The 18108-nt window shown below is 35.6% G+C and overlaps 1 protein-coding gene across 1 annotated transcript; it reads right to left on the bottom strand.

Moving 5' to 3' along the window:
• Positions 1-437: 437 nt before the first annotated feature.
• Positions 438-17874, bottom strand: LOC144443223 (UDP-glucose 6-dehydrogenase-like). The gene is made up of 11 exons (XM_078132638.1): positions 17748-17874; positions 15733-15918; positions 14475-14612; positions 9842-10009; positions 8993-9190; positions 8115-8262; positions 7421-7515; positions 6889-7019; positions 5974-6110; positions 5602-5693; positions 438-5054 (listed from the first exon to the last, which is right to left on the bottom strand). The coding sequence occupies exons 2-11, from the start codon at positions 15889-15891 to the stop codon at positions 4881-4883; spliced, it is 1440 nt and encodes a 479-aa protein (XP_077988764.1). The 5' UTR covers positions 15892-15918; positions 17748-17874; the 3' UTR covers positions 438-4880.
• Between the last annotated feature and the right edge of the window lie 234 nt (positions 17875-18108).

The following is an 18108-nucleotide window of genomic DNA, read 5'->3' as shown; positions in this document are numbered from 1 at the left end:
GTTGAATTCTAGTATATTCAGTTCATCAAATTGAGTCTCAAAATTGTTAAATGAAATTAAAATTCTTTTACTATGGATGTGATAAAAACTTATTTAAAGAGGAACACCACTGCAGTTAAGAAAGCCGCATTTTCATAAACCTTTGGTTCTGATGAGTCATTTCATGTGAGAAATACATTGAAACTTGTTCCTCATTCATTGTTCAGTGGAAGTGCCTGTCATAGATAGGCATCATCTCATGTGAATCAGCAGACGTGTGTAATAGCAGAACATAAATATTCATTCCTAAGTGCTTATTACCTTCAAATAAAACAAACCGTAACATTCAGAACGAGATAATTATTCATCTCACACCTACTCATCCTTATAACTTATCAGCATTCACACACGTTCACACTAAATAACAATAAATGATTTCTTTCATGTATACATGTCAGTGGATATTTATTTATTTTCATCAATATATGTTATAGAGACACAATTATGTATATAATATAAGTACAATAGTTGGTCAATGTTTTCATGGAATAAATCAAGAATTAAAAAAAAGTCCTCTCACTTCAGACATCTAATATAGAGTTGGTGGGTTGAACTCAATCTGATTAGAATATGATGTAGTAATATGGTGAAGTTGCTTTTATTTACTTCGTTTATTGTTGGTTGTGTCAGAAGTACAGGTGAATAAAGCAATCGAGCTAGCCACCATATTGCTACATATGTTAATCAGATTGGTTTGAACTGTAACAAATTAAGAATAATGCATTGGAATACGTTTTATGTCAATCACTACACATTTCAGCACACTCACTAAACATGGTTAGATATATGTCAGATCCTCAGATTCCTGTCACATGTTTCTACACATGTCAGTACACACTCTAAACAGTCAGATCTGTTCATCAGATCCTGTCAGACATTACTACACATTTCAGTACATTCCCAACAATACAATGCATCAGATCCCATAAACTTTAACTGCATGCATCAGATCCCATGAACTGTTACTACATGCATCAGATCCCATAAACTGTTACTACATACATCAGATCCGCATTTCTTCACAGATTAGATCCCTTTATACACAAGAAATTTGAAGTGGTTGACATGGCAACACCTGAAAATACTTCTAGCTACTTACATTGACAATTAAAGATACACAAGAACATTACACAAACAACTAAAATACAACATTAACAAGTCGTATATATATATCCAAATATTGTAATAATTCCTACACTAATATTAAAATACAATACCAAAAATAAGATTAGTTAAAAAGACTTTAGATAGTAAATCTAGACGACGTTATTGCAAGGAAGGAAGGTTAACTATGATTTACATGTAAAATATACCCCTAGAGATAATGTAGTTGTATAATAATGGTAGTTTGAGTTGAAAGTGTAATAAAACCTGGCGTTTCATACTGATGAAGCAAAGGTAGGCACACACCCTACAACAATCAACACGATGACAAATGCAGAGATGGTATTTCATCTAAGAATTCTCATACAGTACTTTGAAATTAAGTCTAATTTGATCTCGTGTTTTAGTATTTGGCACTAACTTTAACGGCAGATGCTACTGCTCATGAAGTGTTTTGGTTTCAGAAATACATGATTGTTTACACTATGTGTTTACACTTACTTGTCAACATTAGTATTCTCTCATAATTTTTTTTTGAAATCAAGCGCACTATATAAAGGAAATTGGTGAATTGCCATTACAGAGACTGTCTTGATTATAATATCAGCCGATATCCAATTTAAATGTAGTCTGATAGGGCTGCAGCACATCATTTCTTATCTCTTTGTGTTTGTCAAATATGGTCTTCTCTACTTTAATAATGCTGTAGTTGGAAGTCAAATAAATTGTATGTAAATGTACTCTCGGTTACCCAGAATCTCTAACCCCAGCATGAGTGTCTGTGGCATTACAACGCCACGGATTGGAACAAGATGACTGTGCAGAGAGGCTGATCCACGACATGACCTGTGTAGTGAAATCACACAGTAGCAACTCTTACTAAGAGTATTACAGGTAATCTTCTACCAAACATGATTTTCAAAAAGTTTATATCATTTTGTTAAACATATACAAATGAAAATTCAGAATTATTTTCATCCAATCGGGGGGCTGTCACAGACCTCAACAGCTGCCATGTTCCTTGACCTCTGTAATGGTGCGAGTCATCAGTGGTCAAAGTGCAGGGTAACCGAGACTAATTTAAATGCAGCAGCCTTCAAGTACTTCACTGACTTATAAACTAGGCCTTCATTGCAAGCACTCTCTCCACTCACAACCTGCAAACTCAGTATTTAAATACCAGTACAAAATGTATCAATTTCACCTGTTGACATTTGAAGGTATATGTACATTTCTGTATACAGCCAACTAAGTCATCTGATCTGGGTAACTTAACACTATCAATATAATGTAGATATCATGTGACTTAATTAATTAACATAATATACATCATGTGACCTAATCAACATAATACAGACATCATGTGACTATGTATGGTATCCATGATGAATACTAACTTTGAATTACTGAATTCACAGGCCAAGTGGCAAGAAATGTTTGCCAGGTTGACCGACTGACTAACCAGCCATCCTATGAAGACCACACCAAAGTACTTATACATGACAAACTATACTAACTGCTGCATTATAAATTCAAAGTGTACAACTCTTGATTCGTTGCTATTGTCTCCGGAATACAAAAAACATGAACTCTACATATTCATCATAAGGTGAAATGTGACCATTGAAACGGAGACCAATTTCATCTCAGACAAGGGAGGTGCCGTGTACAATAACTACACAATAAATAAATAAATACAAAAATACAGTAATACCTATTAAAAATATCGCTTGTAACAATGAACGTTAACTGAATCCATTCCTGTGACGAGTTTGTAATAATTGACCAAGAACAATAAATGATAACACTTAAAGAGAAATTCTGGAAAACACTAACTGGCCGAGGTCAGATTTGGATAAATATTTAGGTGTGAAAGTCTGGCAGACTTATCGGAAAAGTTGGTCCAGAACAAAAGAATGATCCTATGTAATCGTTGTGGCTCCACTGATAAGATAACACTAATATGAGAGCCTGGGATTGAAACACTGGCCTTTAAAAAGTAACAGTGTGCATATACAACACTGGGGTGTCTGATACTAGCAAATTTCAAAAACATGATGCCAAAAGTATTTTTCATCAAATGAATATTATCCCGGTCAAATACCTGTGACAAAGGAATAGCTATGTTGTCTATCTGTCTGTTGTCGTTTACTTAAAATAGCCAGTACAGTTGTGTCAAAGGTCAAGCTAATTTGCATATTACACAAATTCGGATTCGTTGGGATTAAAAGCACACAATAATAATCTGTTATGATTTAAAATGATAAAAAGAATAAAATCTCTGACCCACATGTAAATTGGCTGGGGTTCTACTATCTATATCAAATTATGAAATGTGTACACATCTACGACAGGTATCAGTGTAATGTCCTGAGATTACGATGACAAAGGAAGTGGAATAGATAATAAAATTTGACAAATAATAATATAATTTTGGAAGATTTGATAAAATGTTAAAAATGTATATTACTTTTTTTAAGTACTTTATTTATAATAAAGTCAAAACATTATGTTTAACCCCCCCCCCCATCTCCTCCTCCTCCTCCCTAAATACAGGATAAAAGCATTAAGTTATTTTCCAATAGTATGTGAGTATATTCTACCAATAAATGTAAAATTTGATAGCAGTTCCAACCAGTTTTGAGCAAAGATTAAAGAATATAATATGTGATAACACTGACACCAAATTTTGATGACATATTCAAGAAATGTGGAATTTGTATCATTGTCTCTGACTGGAAACTACACCTGGTGTTTACACTGAGGAAGGTGAGGTAAGAATTACCAACGTTCATAGTCTCTCACGGTTGTATTCGTAGTTCTCAAGGTCGTGTATTTTAATGGTAGTATTTTAAAGCTGCACTGGCTGCAACCGGAATGCTTTTTAAAAAAAAAAAAATTTTTGTTAGGTACAGTAACTTACTCTTAATATTGCATACCCTGGGCAGTATCGTATCACCTGTGCATAAATGTATTTTTGTAGCTGTATACATGATTAATCAGATCAAATTGATTTTCAGGTTCGCACCCAAAAATCAGCGACCTCAATGGCAATCATGATTTTGACCTGTTTCTGTACTATTTATGGTTAATATCTACCACTGATTAACATGTACAATATCTAATCATTGGTATTTTGACAATTTTCAATGAATTGTATTGTGGTTGTCTGATCAAAAAATGATACTACAGTTACAACCAGTACAGTTTTAACATGGCAACAGATTCAAAACCGAGCTTTTGTTCAAGATTTAAACTTGCCACTACACCACCTACGGATAATATTGACCACTAATTAACTGATACAATGTCTTTTTTTAAGTTATTGACTACTTTTTAGTGTATATGTTTTTGGATACTTGATGGAAAAAAAAAGTGTCCCAGTTGCAGCTAGTGCAGGTCTAAGTAAGACACACTTGTTTTTTTACATGGCTGAAGAACAATAGCCCACTGAATGTCACAAACAAAAGGCAGGAGACAAGTGACATTTTGGGTGAGAGATGTTAAGAGTATCGACCATGGCAAAACTGAAGGGCACTGGATACAATGTATGTGTTGTTGTGTACGTCAGCCTCTTTTGTAACCCAAACAAACTGAAGAAGACGACCGACATTCGGGTTAGGGATGTTATTATGCTGACATCCTTATTATAGCCTTTTAATTGAATTTCTTGTTATGTGGAAAGGTGTATCCAGTGTTCTTCAGGTTTAGCATTCATTTCCTGTAGGCACTGTCCATTACTTGTCTGGAGGTGGAGATATAGGTACTTTATTATTGCCTGCGATAGTCCTTCCTATAACTTGTACATTGAACCCAATCTGTACCAGTTGTTCTGCATCCAGGATTCCTCTGCCATCAAAAGCAAAGGCTGGTTTCAGCATGTTGTCATAGATTCTCCTGTAGTCATAGCCCTGATAAATCAAACATAAACAACATGTGTTACTGTATTTACAATGACAGATCTAATACAACCTAATTTGCATAGAGAGAGGTCAAAGTTGAATTCATTCTATGGCCAATCACTGTACAGAGATCAAAGTTGACTCCATCAATGACCAATTTCTTGTGATGTCACAATTTATTCATGATGTACCATTATAGACAGTCATGTATTGCATGTACACTCTGCTATTCCACCCACAACTATGTAACATGCCCCTAACAGGTCTCCATAGGGTAGCGAGTTTGATCCCGGTGTATGATTTCTTGAAAATAAAACACTCAGATTTGCAATTCACAGACCCTGTAGTTCATACCGTGGTCTATGAATATTACAATGTATATGTGGAGTGTGTACCTAAGCCTGTTTTTTAACCAAAAGAAACTGAAGAACACAACTACAATTTGGATTAGGGATGTTACAATACAGGCTATGCTGACTATTATTTGTATTACTACATAAATGTGAAAAGCTAAAAGAGTGTTGTAGATGGGACAAACTGCAAGTTAAAAACTCACCTTGAATTCCTCCCATTCTGTGCATATCACCAATGCATGTGCAGCATAGAGGGCTTCATATGGATCACTGGCAATGGTTACAAGACGTTCAACTACAGATACACACAATAAAAAGTTAAACAACACCAAAATCAGTGATGAAATGATAGAAGCATTTTCTGAACAAATACTTCGCAAATTTTGGAGTTTTGAAAAATTCTCAAAGTTTTTTAACATGAACAAGTCTACTACCTGCACAAGATGCAGCTGTATTTTTAAAGTCACAGGATACCAAATTCTTTGCAAAACTTTGCGGTATGCTACATAATCTGTTGTGTAGTGTGAGTTCTGTTATACTATAAACTCAGTTTGTACAACTCCATATTAATTTACCTCGTTCAGGATCTTCTGATATTGTGGGATGTGTGAGATCACTGATTATCTGCTCACGACTGACTTGTGGGTCATATATAACAAGCTGTGCACCTTCATCCATCAAATATTTACTAACATAGATACTGGAAGACTCTCTATAAAATAAAAAAATTACAAGATGAATATATTGTTAGATGCTGAATTTAGCAAGCTGTAACTATCAACGTCATAGTATCTACTTACCTATGCACTGACATAGTCCACACTGATATGACATCAAAGAAATTAACTTGTGTAAAATTTAGTACAGTAGAAATTTGGTTAGTTGCTTGCTAGTAGTTTCAGCAAGTAGTGGGCCCTCTAGTGGCCATTGTTATGTAATCTTTGTTTAAGGTCATGACCTTTGCTCCCATGATGCTTTGTTCTCTTCTACCCAGTCAAGCTATGATCCCTTTCCTCGACCACAAGTTTCAGCCTATCCAATTCATTCACTATTTCTACACTTAATGTCAAATCACAGCCATCGAAAAAATTATTATGAATATACTCTGAATTATTGCTTTAAAACATTAATTAGGCTAGTTGCTCAGATTTGTACAGATTGCAAAATTGAAGTAAGTGTATATGCTCAGTATGGAATGCTACCTTTTGTGTCAAGTTTGTATGAAATTGACTGTGCATGTTAGAAATACAGATGCAAACAGATGGTTGAACAAAATGGAAGGAGAACCCCGTTTTGGTTTTGCCGACTGGAGCTAAAAGCATCTTAGAGATAATAGCAGCATAGACAGGAGGGTGCACATGTGCACATATTAGTTGCTGCCTGGTCTGGAAATACCAGTCCAATGTATTTGTAACATTGAATGCTGCGGCTGCTTTTTTATCATCTTTAAAAATGAACTATAATACTAGTGAGATATGGTCGAGTATTACCTGGTGTCGGCTGTATTTTTCTTGAATGAAAATCCGAGAATACCAATTCTTTTGTCTGTCACTGTGTTGAATAGACAACTGATAATCCTTGTTGCAAACCTTCTTCTCTGGAAATCATTCATATCAATCACCTGTTTTTAACACAAACAGCATTGATAATTATACATTACATGCTCAGAATATATGGCCACACTAGAAACAAAGAAACACCTCTCTCTCTTCCTCTTTGTCTGTCTGTCTGTCTGTCTGTCTGTCTGTCTGTCTGTCTGTCTCTCTCTCTCTCTCTCTCTCTCTCTCTCTCTCTCTCTCTCTCTCATAACCTTAAAATAAAACAATCATAAATATTGATGTTCTGCTATTGCATGTCTGTTGACTCCCATGAGAATACATAACATGCCCATGACAAGGGTGTACACTGAACAATGGATGAGGAAGATGTTTTAGGCAATTGGTGTAATGTAAAGGACTCTCCAGAATCCAATTTTATGAAAACGTCTTTATTTTCTGGTAGAGTATTCCCCTTAATACCAACCTGCTGCCAATACATTGCCACTTCTGGTAAATTGAGTGCTTCACATAAGTAAACCAAATTGAGGACATCTTTCTGAAAACAGCTACCTCCAAATCCTGTGACAACATAAACAAATGGAACAGTGAATTTATTTCACATTTTGTAATGATTTGCATAAATATGGCATCTACTTATTAGAACCTGTGTCAATAATTACTTTGTTATATTGGCTGTAACACTACCATATTGAAGGTAGCAGGCAATAAACAAAGTCATACTGTAGATTATTAATTACATTTATGTAAATGTGGGTCAAAGGTGAAATAACATGCTGTAGCTCAAGGAAGAAATTACAAAAGATACTAAATTCTCTACTTGATGAATGTTGTCAAGTTGTGAAATATGATGAATTAGGTCTTGATAATGTGACACTGTTTAATATGGATGGTAGGTTGGTGGCCAAACTCTCTGGCAACCATGAAAAGACACAAGTGTGTGGAAATTGTGTTCTTGAATTGGACTATGGTCCCATGGAAGACTCTCACTCGAGTGTCTTGAAGTGGAGCATAGTTTAAGAAAAGACCTGTAAGTGTCTTGAACTGACATATGATCCCAGAAAAGACCTACATGTCTTGAATCGGACAATGGTCCCAGAAAAAATTATCTTCAAATAGAGTTTTGTCTACTAATCAGTATTACTAAAAGTACAGCTGACCTAGACTGGCTTGAAGGAATCTTGGACCCAGTCTGTTATCTGTACCAATAGCATGTGCCACCTCACTAACATCAGCACCTGTGGCTTCACACACTGCACTCATTGCATTGATACTAGAGATACGCTGAGCTAAGAACGCATTGGCTGCCTGCAAAATACAAATACGGTATTAAAAAATTAGCATCTTACATACGCAAATCATACGCATGGAAGGACGGATGCACGGAACCCAATATATAAGTCCCTTCTGGGCGGTGCCTGTTGGGGACTAATAAATTTTTACCATCTTTTGCCATTTGGAGGATGTTTAATATCAAATATGCTTAATTTTGATTTCCTCAGACAAAGTTTTTGCCACATTTTTCGAGTCATTATATAATTTGACTTGCATAATTTGTAGTCTAACAGATTCCCAAATCAGTTAATCCACATGTGTGCACCATTCTACAAAGCTACATGGACTCACAGAATCAACAGCTGTCAAAAAGACTCTTATGCAGATAACTAAGAATGATTTCAGCATGGATTATAGTGATCGCTGCTCTATGTACGTAGGTGTTTACTCACAAGTAAAATGGACCTAATTCTGTTCCCTCTGCACATGTAGCTAACACCGGGATTACAACTTTTAAAACATTACACAATTTCATCTGGTAAGCAGAATGACAGTACTCTTACAAGGGTCAGGGTAACCAAGACTAGATTATTTGAGGTCATATGTAAATACATTTCCCACAATACATCATTCAAGATGGCAGGTTTGTAAATCCCCATAGTGGTCATCTATGAACTTCATGAATATTCATGCTTAAGACTATTCAGACTGACCCACACATCTCAAAGGCTGATGAGAACTGAGCACAATGAAATATTCTTACCAGTTTAGACAGCTCTGAAGACCAAGTATTTGTTTTGATGATTTTATTTTTTGGAATCCAGTGTTCATAAATACTGGCTAGAGCATCAATAGCTGTGAATCCATCATCCGTCTGTTCACCACCTATCAACACACGGTCTGGATTTTGTAAATCTTGTATTGCCGAGCCTTCTGCCAAAAATTCTGGATTTGAAAGGACCTGCAAAACAATATACTAGTTTATTATGCGACTATTTTGATGTCAAGAACATGAAAATACATTATATGATTATATTTGGGGAATTTTACAAAACTGTCAATCAGAAATGTTTTGAAAAATAGCTAAATTTTTCACTTTTATTTTTGTGGTTTATTTTTATGATTTACATAATTTATACTTTTATGCTTTTATCGATGGTTTTAGTCTTTTAATTATCATGATTTAAAGCTGTAAATTTTTGCTAGAAGTTCTTGTTAATTTTTGTCAGTTCAAAAATGTGACCCTTCTAAATTCCCTATCTACTGGTAAGTGATGGTACTTATATGTACATTATGTTGATGTCCGACTGGAAACAGTCACAAAAAAGATACTGACGAACGGCTAGTTTATCAACAAAGAGTACATTTGTGGGATACTGGACATGATCACTAACCGGTCACACTTATTTGGTTCGTAAATAAGTCCAAAACATGAACGAAATCCAAATATGAAAGAAATGAAAATACTTCTAGTTACAGTACAGTACAATTTTCCTAAACAATAAACGCATCAAACTATGGCATGACTATATTTTCCACAAATATTTCAGAGTATTGTTTTAATCTTAAAAGGTCATGGTATCTTTTGACTGCAGACGGGTTATTTTCATACCTGAAATTTGATCCCTTGTTTTTTGTTAGCCTTCAGTATCCTTTGTATACTTTCAGCAGCTCTGACCGGTACAGTACTTTTTTCTACGACAATCTTACTTCCATTATCAACCACTTCTGCTATTCTTCTAGCTGCAGCTTCAATGTACTTTAAATCAGCTGCTCGGCCCTAAAAAAAAAGCAGTTAAAAAGTTTAGAATCGTGCAAGTGTTTGGAGTAGATTCTATCTATTTTTACTCAACTGCATGACCCTGAAGAGTGACCAAAAAAAATCTTGAATCACAATCATGTTCTCTGTCTATATGGAACACTTTTGAAGTTCTCAGCAGTGTTTTTGTTAAGGTGGTATTAAAGTAGGTAAAATTCTACTTGAGTTCTGAAGGTATTTTAATGGGGTGCCCAACCCACATTTTGGTCAAAATAAATGAAAACCTTACCAGATTTCTGCCCCTATACTGTTGTTCACTATTTGCAGTCTCAGGGGAGGGGGGGATAGTTATTATTTAATAGCCCTGGGGTAATACTTGTGTTGTTACATTAAAAAAAAGTCCCTAGGGTAATAAACATTCTTGAGTTTGTGAGTTGTTTACAGCTTAGCTTATTTTACCATTTTCAGTAATTCTACAACCCATAACACCAGTAAATATATTCAACCCATAAGACCAAAGTAAAGTGTTTTCTGTTGTACCACAATTGTTTATAACATCCATATTAAGACTAAGTGTAGAAGTAGACTGTTTCATTTGCTAATTGACAACATTAGAAAGGCCACATGCTAGGTTTGTAAATGAATCAACTGAAAGAGTAAACTTTTACACATGATATGAATGCTACAAACAAGTGTAGCACACAGAGACAGTGTTCTACTTCAGTGTTACTCATTGTACATTTAGACTATACAACTATAATATACTATGTTATCATAATATTGCTGTGATATAAAAATACTAATATTATGAATCTAAAGATGATAGAATAACATTGAGTGAAATTGTATGAAATATCATATGTTCTTTTTTATAGCTGATATATCTATATAGTAACAATCATGTTTACTTTAAATGCACCTGTTCTCCAGAGAGTTCCAGGCATCAACAATTATTACCCCTATCACAGGGACCAGGAGGGATAAACAGCTTGTTTTTCATGATTCCCAAATTTCTCATATTTATTTTCTTGTTTTCTCAGACTCTACATCCGATTTTCTCTATGGACTAAGGTACTAATAGGAATAGAGTTTGAAGGTAGATTTCGTAGCAAATTTGAAACATGTGCCTCCCTTTCCTCCTACTATTTGTCAGATCAGTGAATGTTTACGCTGGAAGGGAAATGTGTTCAGTTGGCAAATAGTCTGCAAGTTTGTTCTATGATTAGTTGTGCACTAATTAACTGATGTCTTTGCAGAACAACGCACGTTCACACTTCAGAATTTTGCAGTTCAACACATTATGGCTTAATTTTTGGTGACAATTACTGCATGACGGGCTGTGTTTCGTGGTTGTTGTATTAGCCGAAAGGATTCCTGCATACAACATAAGTCTTTTTCTAACCTTTTTCAAATTCTTGGGAATATTTCCAATTTTCATATCCATATCAAATTTCATTTTTTCAACTGCGGTCATGTACGTATCACTCTGTGACTGAACGGATTTTTGCATACCACTTCTGAGTGACTGGACAGATTTTTGCAATGAACCCCGAAATCACTGCACTGTTGTTTACCCTCATGTGACAAAGCTATAGTATCTTCGTTTGTCAGCGAACATGACCACTTCCTCTTGGTGGAAACTGTTATTGTTGTTTTGGTCATGGTGGGTTGATTGACAAAATGGGAATTCGCTCTAACATGCAGTTGCTCAACATTATTAGAAGAGTTCACCTTCATAGCATTACTTACTGCTCAATTGTCAGACTCACTTGATGACTTGATTGCATCCTGCTTTATGGGGGTATGCAACTTTGATGACTCACGTAGAAGTAGTCGTTTATAACCCGGGGGGATTTTAAGTACAAAGTCTTGGATGTCTTCAGACGTTAATCATGAAGTAGCTCGCATACTCGTGTAACCAGCCTTTTTTAGAGCCTCGACGTAGTTTAGAAGTTCCAAATCAATGTTTTCAAGGGAAGCCATGTTTCCAATTGTTTCTCCCTTGTTGATGTTCTAGTCTGGTAACCCCTACGCACCGAAATTCTAGCGTCAGACACTGTGCGTGCTTTTATCTTTTTGATATACTGACTCCAACTTTTCTGTTTCGCACATCAATGTTTTTGCATGGCAGGTTGATGTTTTCATTTAAAAATTAAGTGACATCTACTGATAAGTAGAGGAAACAAGTGCTGGTGGTGGTATCATTTATTTTGCCCTTGGAACACGTCCACAATTTCCACAGAAAGAAATCCAGAAAATCGTGTAAAAAAAAGAAGCTTTTTATCCCTCCTGACCCCTGTGCCTCTATATATAATCTATACATCAGTAACTCTGTGTGCATGTAGGATATAAGTATGTGTTATCCTATTAGGGTTGAATAAATGATATCAATAGTATTAATATTACACAGCTGTAGCTGTCATTATATTATACATGTATAGACACTATGTCATCGTATTGTAATCCTTCAGTCAAGCACTCATAATAGTTAATACACATAACACATAACCTGTTGCATCTCTATTAAAAATGTCTATCCTGTTAACTGAATAGTTTCACTATATTACAACCACTGACATCAGACTGTTGAGGAATGGAATTTGTTACAACAAGGGAAAATAAAGAAATTAAATTGGATCAATAACTCTTGGCACAGCATGTTGGAACAGCAGAGACTTATATTACATTCCATCATTTGATAAGAACAGTTGTATGGCCTCTTTACATAATAGTTCACGTTCACACACAAATTTGAAGTTCCCCTGGCAATTCATGTACACAGTAAAGAGGCCATAAAATTGTTCTTATCAAACCATGGTTTGTAATACAAGTCTCTGCTGTTCCAACATGCTGTGCCAAATGTTAATAATCCAATTCATCTGTTTACTTTCCCTGGTTGTAACAGGTTCTGTCCATTGATGGTCTGATGTCTGTGGTTGTATCAGTCATCTGCTTCCTTCTACTCAATCAACCCAGGACAGATTTCCTGTCATCTGTAACTGACACCAACAAATTTTGATAGTGATTTGACCATATACCTGCTCTCTCTATTAATAACTATTACAATGCAAAATTCACACGATTAAGTTCTATCACATTGATTTACTTTGCGATTAAATCATGAATATTTGTCAAAATTACTGGTACAAGTTACAAAATGTACATTTTAAATAATGATAGAAACCATTTGCCTGTGTCAATACCACACTATCCCTTCTGTTCATACAGCAGAACCACCCAAATTCTTATCAATTCATCCAATCTCCCCCATTCTCTACATCCCTTCTATTAATTCATATATTCATCAGTACTGCCCACATTCAACTCACATCATACCCCACCCCCTCTGTTCAAATAGAAGTTTCACCCACCCTACCCACCACAACTGCCTGTTTAGTACTGTAGTCATGACTACATCACTGTCTACATCCAAATTTTCATAAATGCACAAGATCAATTTGATGTTTCTCTGAAATCGCAAATAATTGTAGGTGATGTACAATCATGAAATGACTCTCCAGAACCCATGTTAAATATGAAATGTCTCTATTTCCTGAAGTGGCATATCCCCCTTTAAACCATCCAAATACCAGTGTCACTAAACCTTATTCCCTCTCAGAATATTCAACTACCAGTATCTGTACATGTACTAGCCTAATTTCAAATAAGTCACCAAGCTCCTCATCTCTACTATTCCAACAATACAAGTACCATCAACATTGCAATGTCACTCCACCCCAAGGCCTGTTTTCAAATATTAGTGTTAAAGAGTGCTAAACCATATTTTTCATGGCCTCATCCACACATTTCAGTAGCAACTAAATAAACACATAATTTTCATCTGAATCTGTTTGTTCGTAATTTAATTTCAGAACACCAATCAGTCTCCTAAACTCACATCTTACTACACTGTATCAAATTACAATTAAAATTCACTTAGTGTCCATAAAGAGTTTCCCTACCACCTCCACTAATAATGTCAACAGGACGACATTTTTCTCCAGAAATACATTTTGTTGCTCTTTTATGTTGCAATGTATTGTCTATAAATGCCACACCTTTCTGACCACCATATTGCTAGTAGACATATGGTGGTCAGCAAGGTGTGACATTTTTATTCTACGTTATTAGAACAATATGGTTTTCATTGCAGACAAACTACAAAACACATACTATACAAGCACTAGTAATACATTATGTATATGAGCAACCCTTTCATATCAGCTCATATTTTTCAAAAATTTGTTATTTCCAGCTGTGCAGTATATATTTTTTTAAACAATATAAATACTGGTAATTCATGTAGGTATGTGACATGTGCTACCACCCCCCATTTTTTTGCATCATTATTTAAGTATACATGTACATTTAAGTTCATGTATATAACATTGTAAAATGACGACACTTATTACCAACATTCTCTGTTCATATTTGTCAAACTACCAGCTACATTTCACTCAACAAAGAATGATTATATTGACTTTACCTTGCCCAAGCCAAAGGTTTTAGTTGGAGTGTTGACGGAGATAAAAATGAGATCAGCCTGTTGAATAGCAGATTCCACATCAGTAGAAAAATGTAAATTTTTATGTCGACACTTAAATACCACATCTTGTAAACCAGGCTGCAGAAGTAAGAAAAGAAAACACAGGATTTCAACAGGATTCAAAGAAAAAACATAAAATTCCATCAATTAAATACTTTATTTGCCGTCCATTAAATTCCACAAACCTGCCAGGCAAACAGACAGACAGGGCAAAAAAACAAACAGAAAAAAACCAACAATGTTAGCATGTCATGTAAAATTCATTTCTCTGTTGATTCATTATCTGTTTGTATCTAAATCTACTACATTGTTCACTGGTGACAAATAAATTTAAAAATCCAAATTTTGATTGTCTTAAAATAGATATTTGAAGGGTCTTTCCATTTACAACAGTGTCACTGTGAAATACAGTCTTGTACTGAAATTTTGAGCAAAAACGAAATGTGTTTGCTTTTTCTAAATCTACCAACAAACCTACCTGCATATGAATGGAAAATAATTTAATTGATGCATTGGTGCCTTTCATAAAAGGAATTCAATACATACAACTTTAGAGTAACAAATTTATTGACATTTCTTGAAATCCTACAGCTAATGTTGGTTCTAAGGCACATTTCATACAGTTTTTTTTGGTAGAGCTGCAGAAAACTTAGTCCGGAACAAAAGACTAAAAGCGTCAGTCCCATTCAATTGTAATGGCTCCACAGACAAGATTGATACAAGTATGAGAATCACATACAGACAGAGGCAAAGGTGATAAATATGATCATTTACAGAATTGCAAGTCTATTTTCTTTTCTTTTTCCATTGAAACATTATGTGGTCTTTACTTTCTGTATTTAGAATGCATAAAATGAGCCTGTCTGTATATACACTTGTACATGTAACTCCCAAGCTCTCAAATATCAGCATACCCAAAATGATACCACAATGAAATAGATATCAAAGTTCTTAAAATGTCTGCAAACTTTGACAGGTGAAGGCTTGTTCCTGATCCTTTTGAAACAGTAAAAGAACTATGGGAGTTCACCATCTTGTTTTCAAGGAAATCGACCAATCTTTTATTTTACTATAGAGTTGACAATATACTGTGAACCCTGATTTTTTTTTTGATGATTTTAACTGAAAATATGTTTGAGTTCTCTTACTAGTGCAAAGCAAAGGGTACATGTACTCAAAGAACAGAGAGTTGATTTACCTCATAGATTGGTATATGGTCCGAATTCCATGCAGCTATCCGACTTTCACTTAGATCTACCACTGTAACTTGAATTTGAGGACAATTTAATGCTATAACACTACACGTTGGTCCTCCTACATACCCAGCTCCAATACAACATATCCTATGTATCGTCATCTTCAAATTGGTCTCAATACGCAAACACTGAAACAAATCAAAATATATACATACAAACATTTTCAAATAAAGTAACTAGGTGATATAGCAGGAGTGATTTTCTTAGTACTTACTCTATGAAATGGAAGAATACTCATATCTCAGAGACTTGTCTTGGTGTTACCACAGACAAGGAATACATTTTTTCCTTGTCTGTGGTATTACTACCTCAATATGCTCTCTACATCAAACCAAGGCTTGTGTCCTCGGATGCACATAAATCTGTACTGAAATGAGTGGACGTTACCATCAACAGCTCAGTTCTGCTGAATCTAAGTGAATAGGTATACCTACATTTGTAAGGTGTTATCATGGCCCCCACATATGCCTTAAAATTGGGAGGGTACATGTAGATGTACAAGGACACGACAATCCACTAACTTACAAGTTTAAACTATTTGTAGTAGAACTGTTGGTGGTAATTCAAATTCAAAACAGACTTCTGTGCTTTAAAACCTTGGGCAACAACCTTGACTCTGTGGTTTCTTGTTGAGATAGTAACCAAGACAAATCTCTCGTGTTTTGGACAGTGAGTCAAATATATCCTGAGGAAATTCCCAAACCTTAGCCGAAAACTGAGAACGTGACCTCATCATGTTCATGGACAAACTGTCAACATGTACAGTTGTACAACACTATACATACATGTCTACGTGGTCAACTCAATTTGTAGACACATCTATATGGTTTTGTTCTACAGAAATGAAGTATACTTATTTACATATATTTACATATAATTATATAATTGGGGATTCCAAGCCATACAGTTGGCAGCCAATCAACAATTTTCCTGTTCCAATTGAATTTGCAATTTACTTGTTGTAATATGTTCTCATCAGGAAATTATATCAGATATGATAATTAAGTTCATTATGTCACAAAGTACAATGGAAATTAACAATTTAAAAAAAAAACCCACATATTTCGAAAAACAATTGACATTCAATTATGTACACCAGAGTTCAACTTTTTGAGAGTTAGTGTATTGATTCACACCTATATAATCAGATAAACTAGATGTATACTATAGATATAGAGTGGATATTATGCCCCCAAGGTCTCGAATAAGTAGTTTTCCTATTCAAAGTTTTGAATTACACATTTGTCAGACCAGTGTATTATCCAGCTTGTAGACAGTATGGAACTCGCGTCTGTCCCTAGGGAAGGAAAGGGATATTGCCATTCCGTCCGGTCCGTTTGCGAGCAGGACTACTGGTGTGCAATGCCACGGTGTCGATTTACAAAGTTATATACACAGTGTCTATGTAACAGTGTAAGCAAGACCCATTCTCATCGACGTAGACATATGCTAGGCTAGGTGAGGGAGTACATTGTCATTGGGAAACAAACGTGTAGACGGGATGTAGTTGTACTTGTAGGCGGAGTGTCTGGAACATGACCCATGTAGCCTATTGTATTGTAGGGGAGCCTCCATGATGACACATGGCAATATTTGTGTACGTATGGGTGTAACTGGTTACTTGCTCTGGGTGTGTACGCTGCGGGGTTTTGACACGTCTTCTCCCATCCAGACGCAGACGCGTCGATCGAACTCCTGCCCAGAGCTAAACTTAATCGTGTCCCCACCCCATGGGTGCATGCAATACACAATCACGCACAGTAACACCACCCTTGGGAGTAAAACGTTTACAAATATTACCTCTTCCGAATGGTCTTACCGGCGAAGAAATCGCTAAGTTACACAACAAAATGTGTTCACCAAATCTTTTTTGTAGTTTCGGGTTTATCAATTTAATGAAAAGATCAGTGACTTTGAATGGAAACAAGTTAGACGAACATGTGTATGCGATACTTACGAATCCAACGATGAAACTGTTTTTAACGTTGGGTTAAGTTGGGCACGCTAGTTGAGTCCACCCTTCTACGATCTGTGTGTCTACGCGTATGCGAGCTACTCTACCGGAAGTCCATTCAAAATGTTTATACACAGATCGACGTCACATAATTTCCAAGTTTTACATATTCATTACATGAGAAGAAAGGAGTGGATCCATGGAATCCGCGGCGTCTGAGATTCCCGCAGCGTTTGAACATGAGTCGATTGAGGGCTCCCTCCAAATTCGATCAGCTGACATGGCTGACTGATCATGCTGACGAATCGGTCATCCCAGGTCGGGGGTCATACAACAAGCATGATCGACGACATCGATGGAGGAA

The sequence above is a fragment of the Glandiceps talaboti genome, chromosome 12, assembly GCF_964340395.1.
Source record: "Glandiceps talaboti chromosome 12, keGlaTala1.1, whole genome shotgun sequence".
Lineage (NCBI taxonomy): Eukaryota > Metazoa > Hemichordata > Enteropneusta > Spengelidae > Glandiceps > Glandiceps talaboti.
Note: the sequence above shows the minus strand (reverse complement) of the source record. Positions and strands in the feature narration are given on the sequence as shown.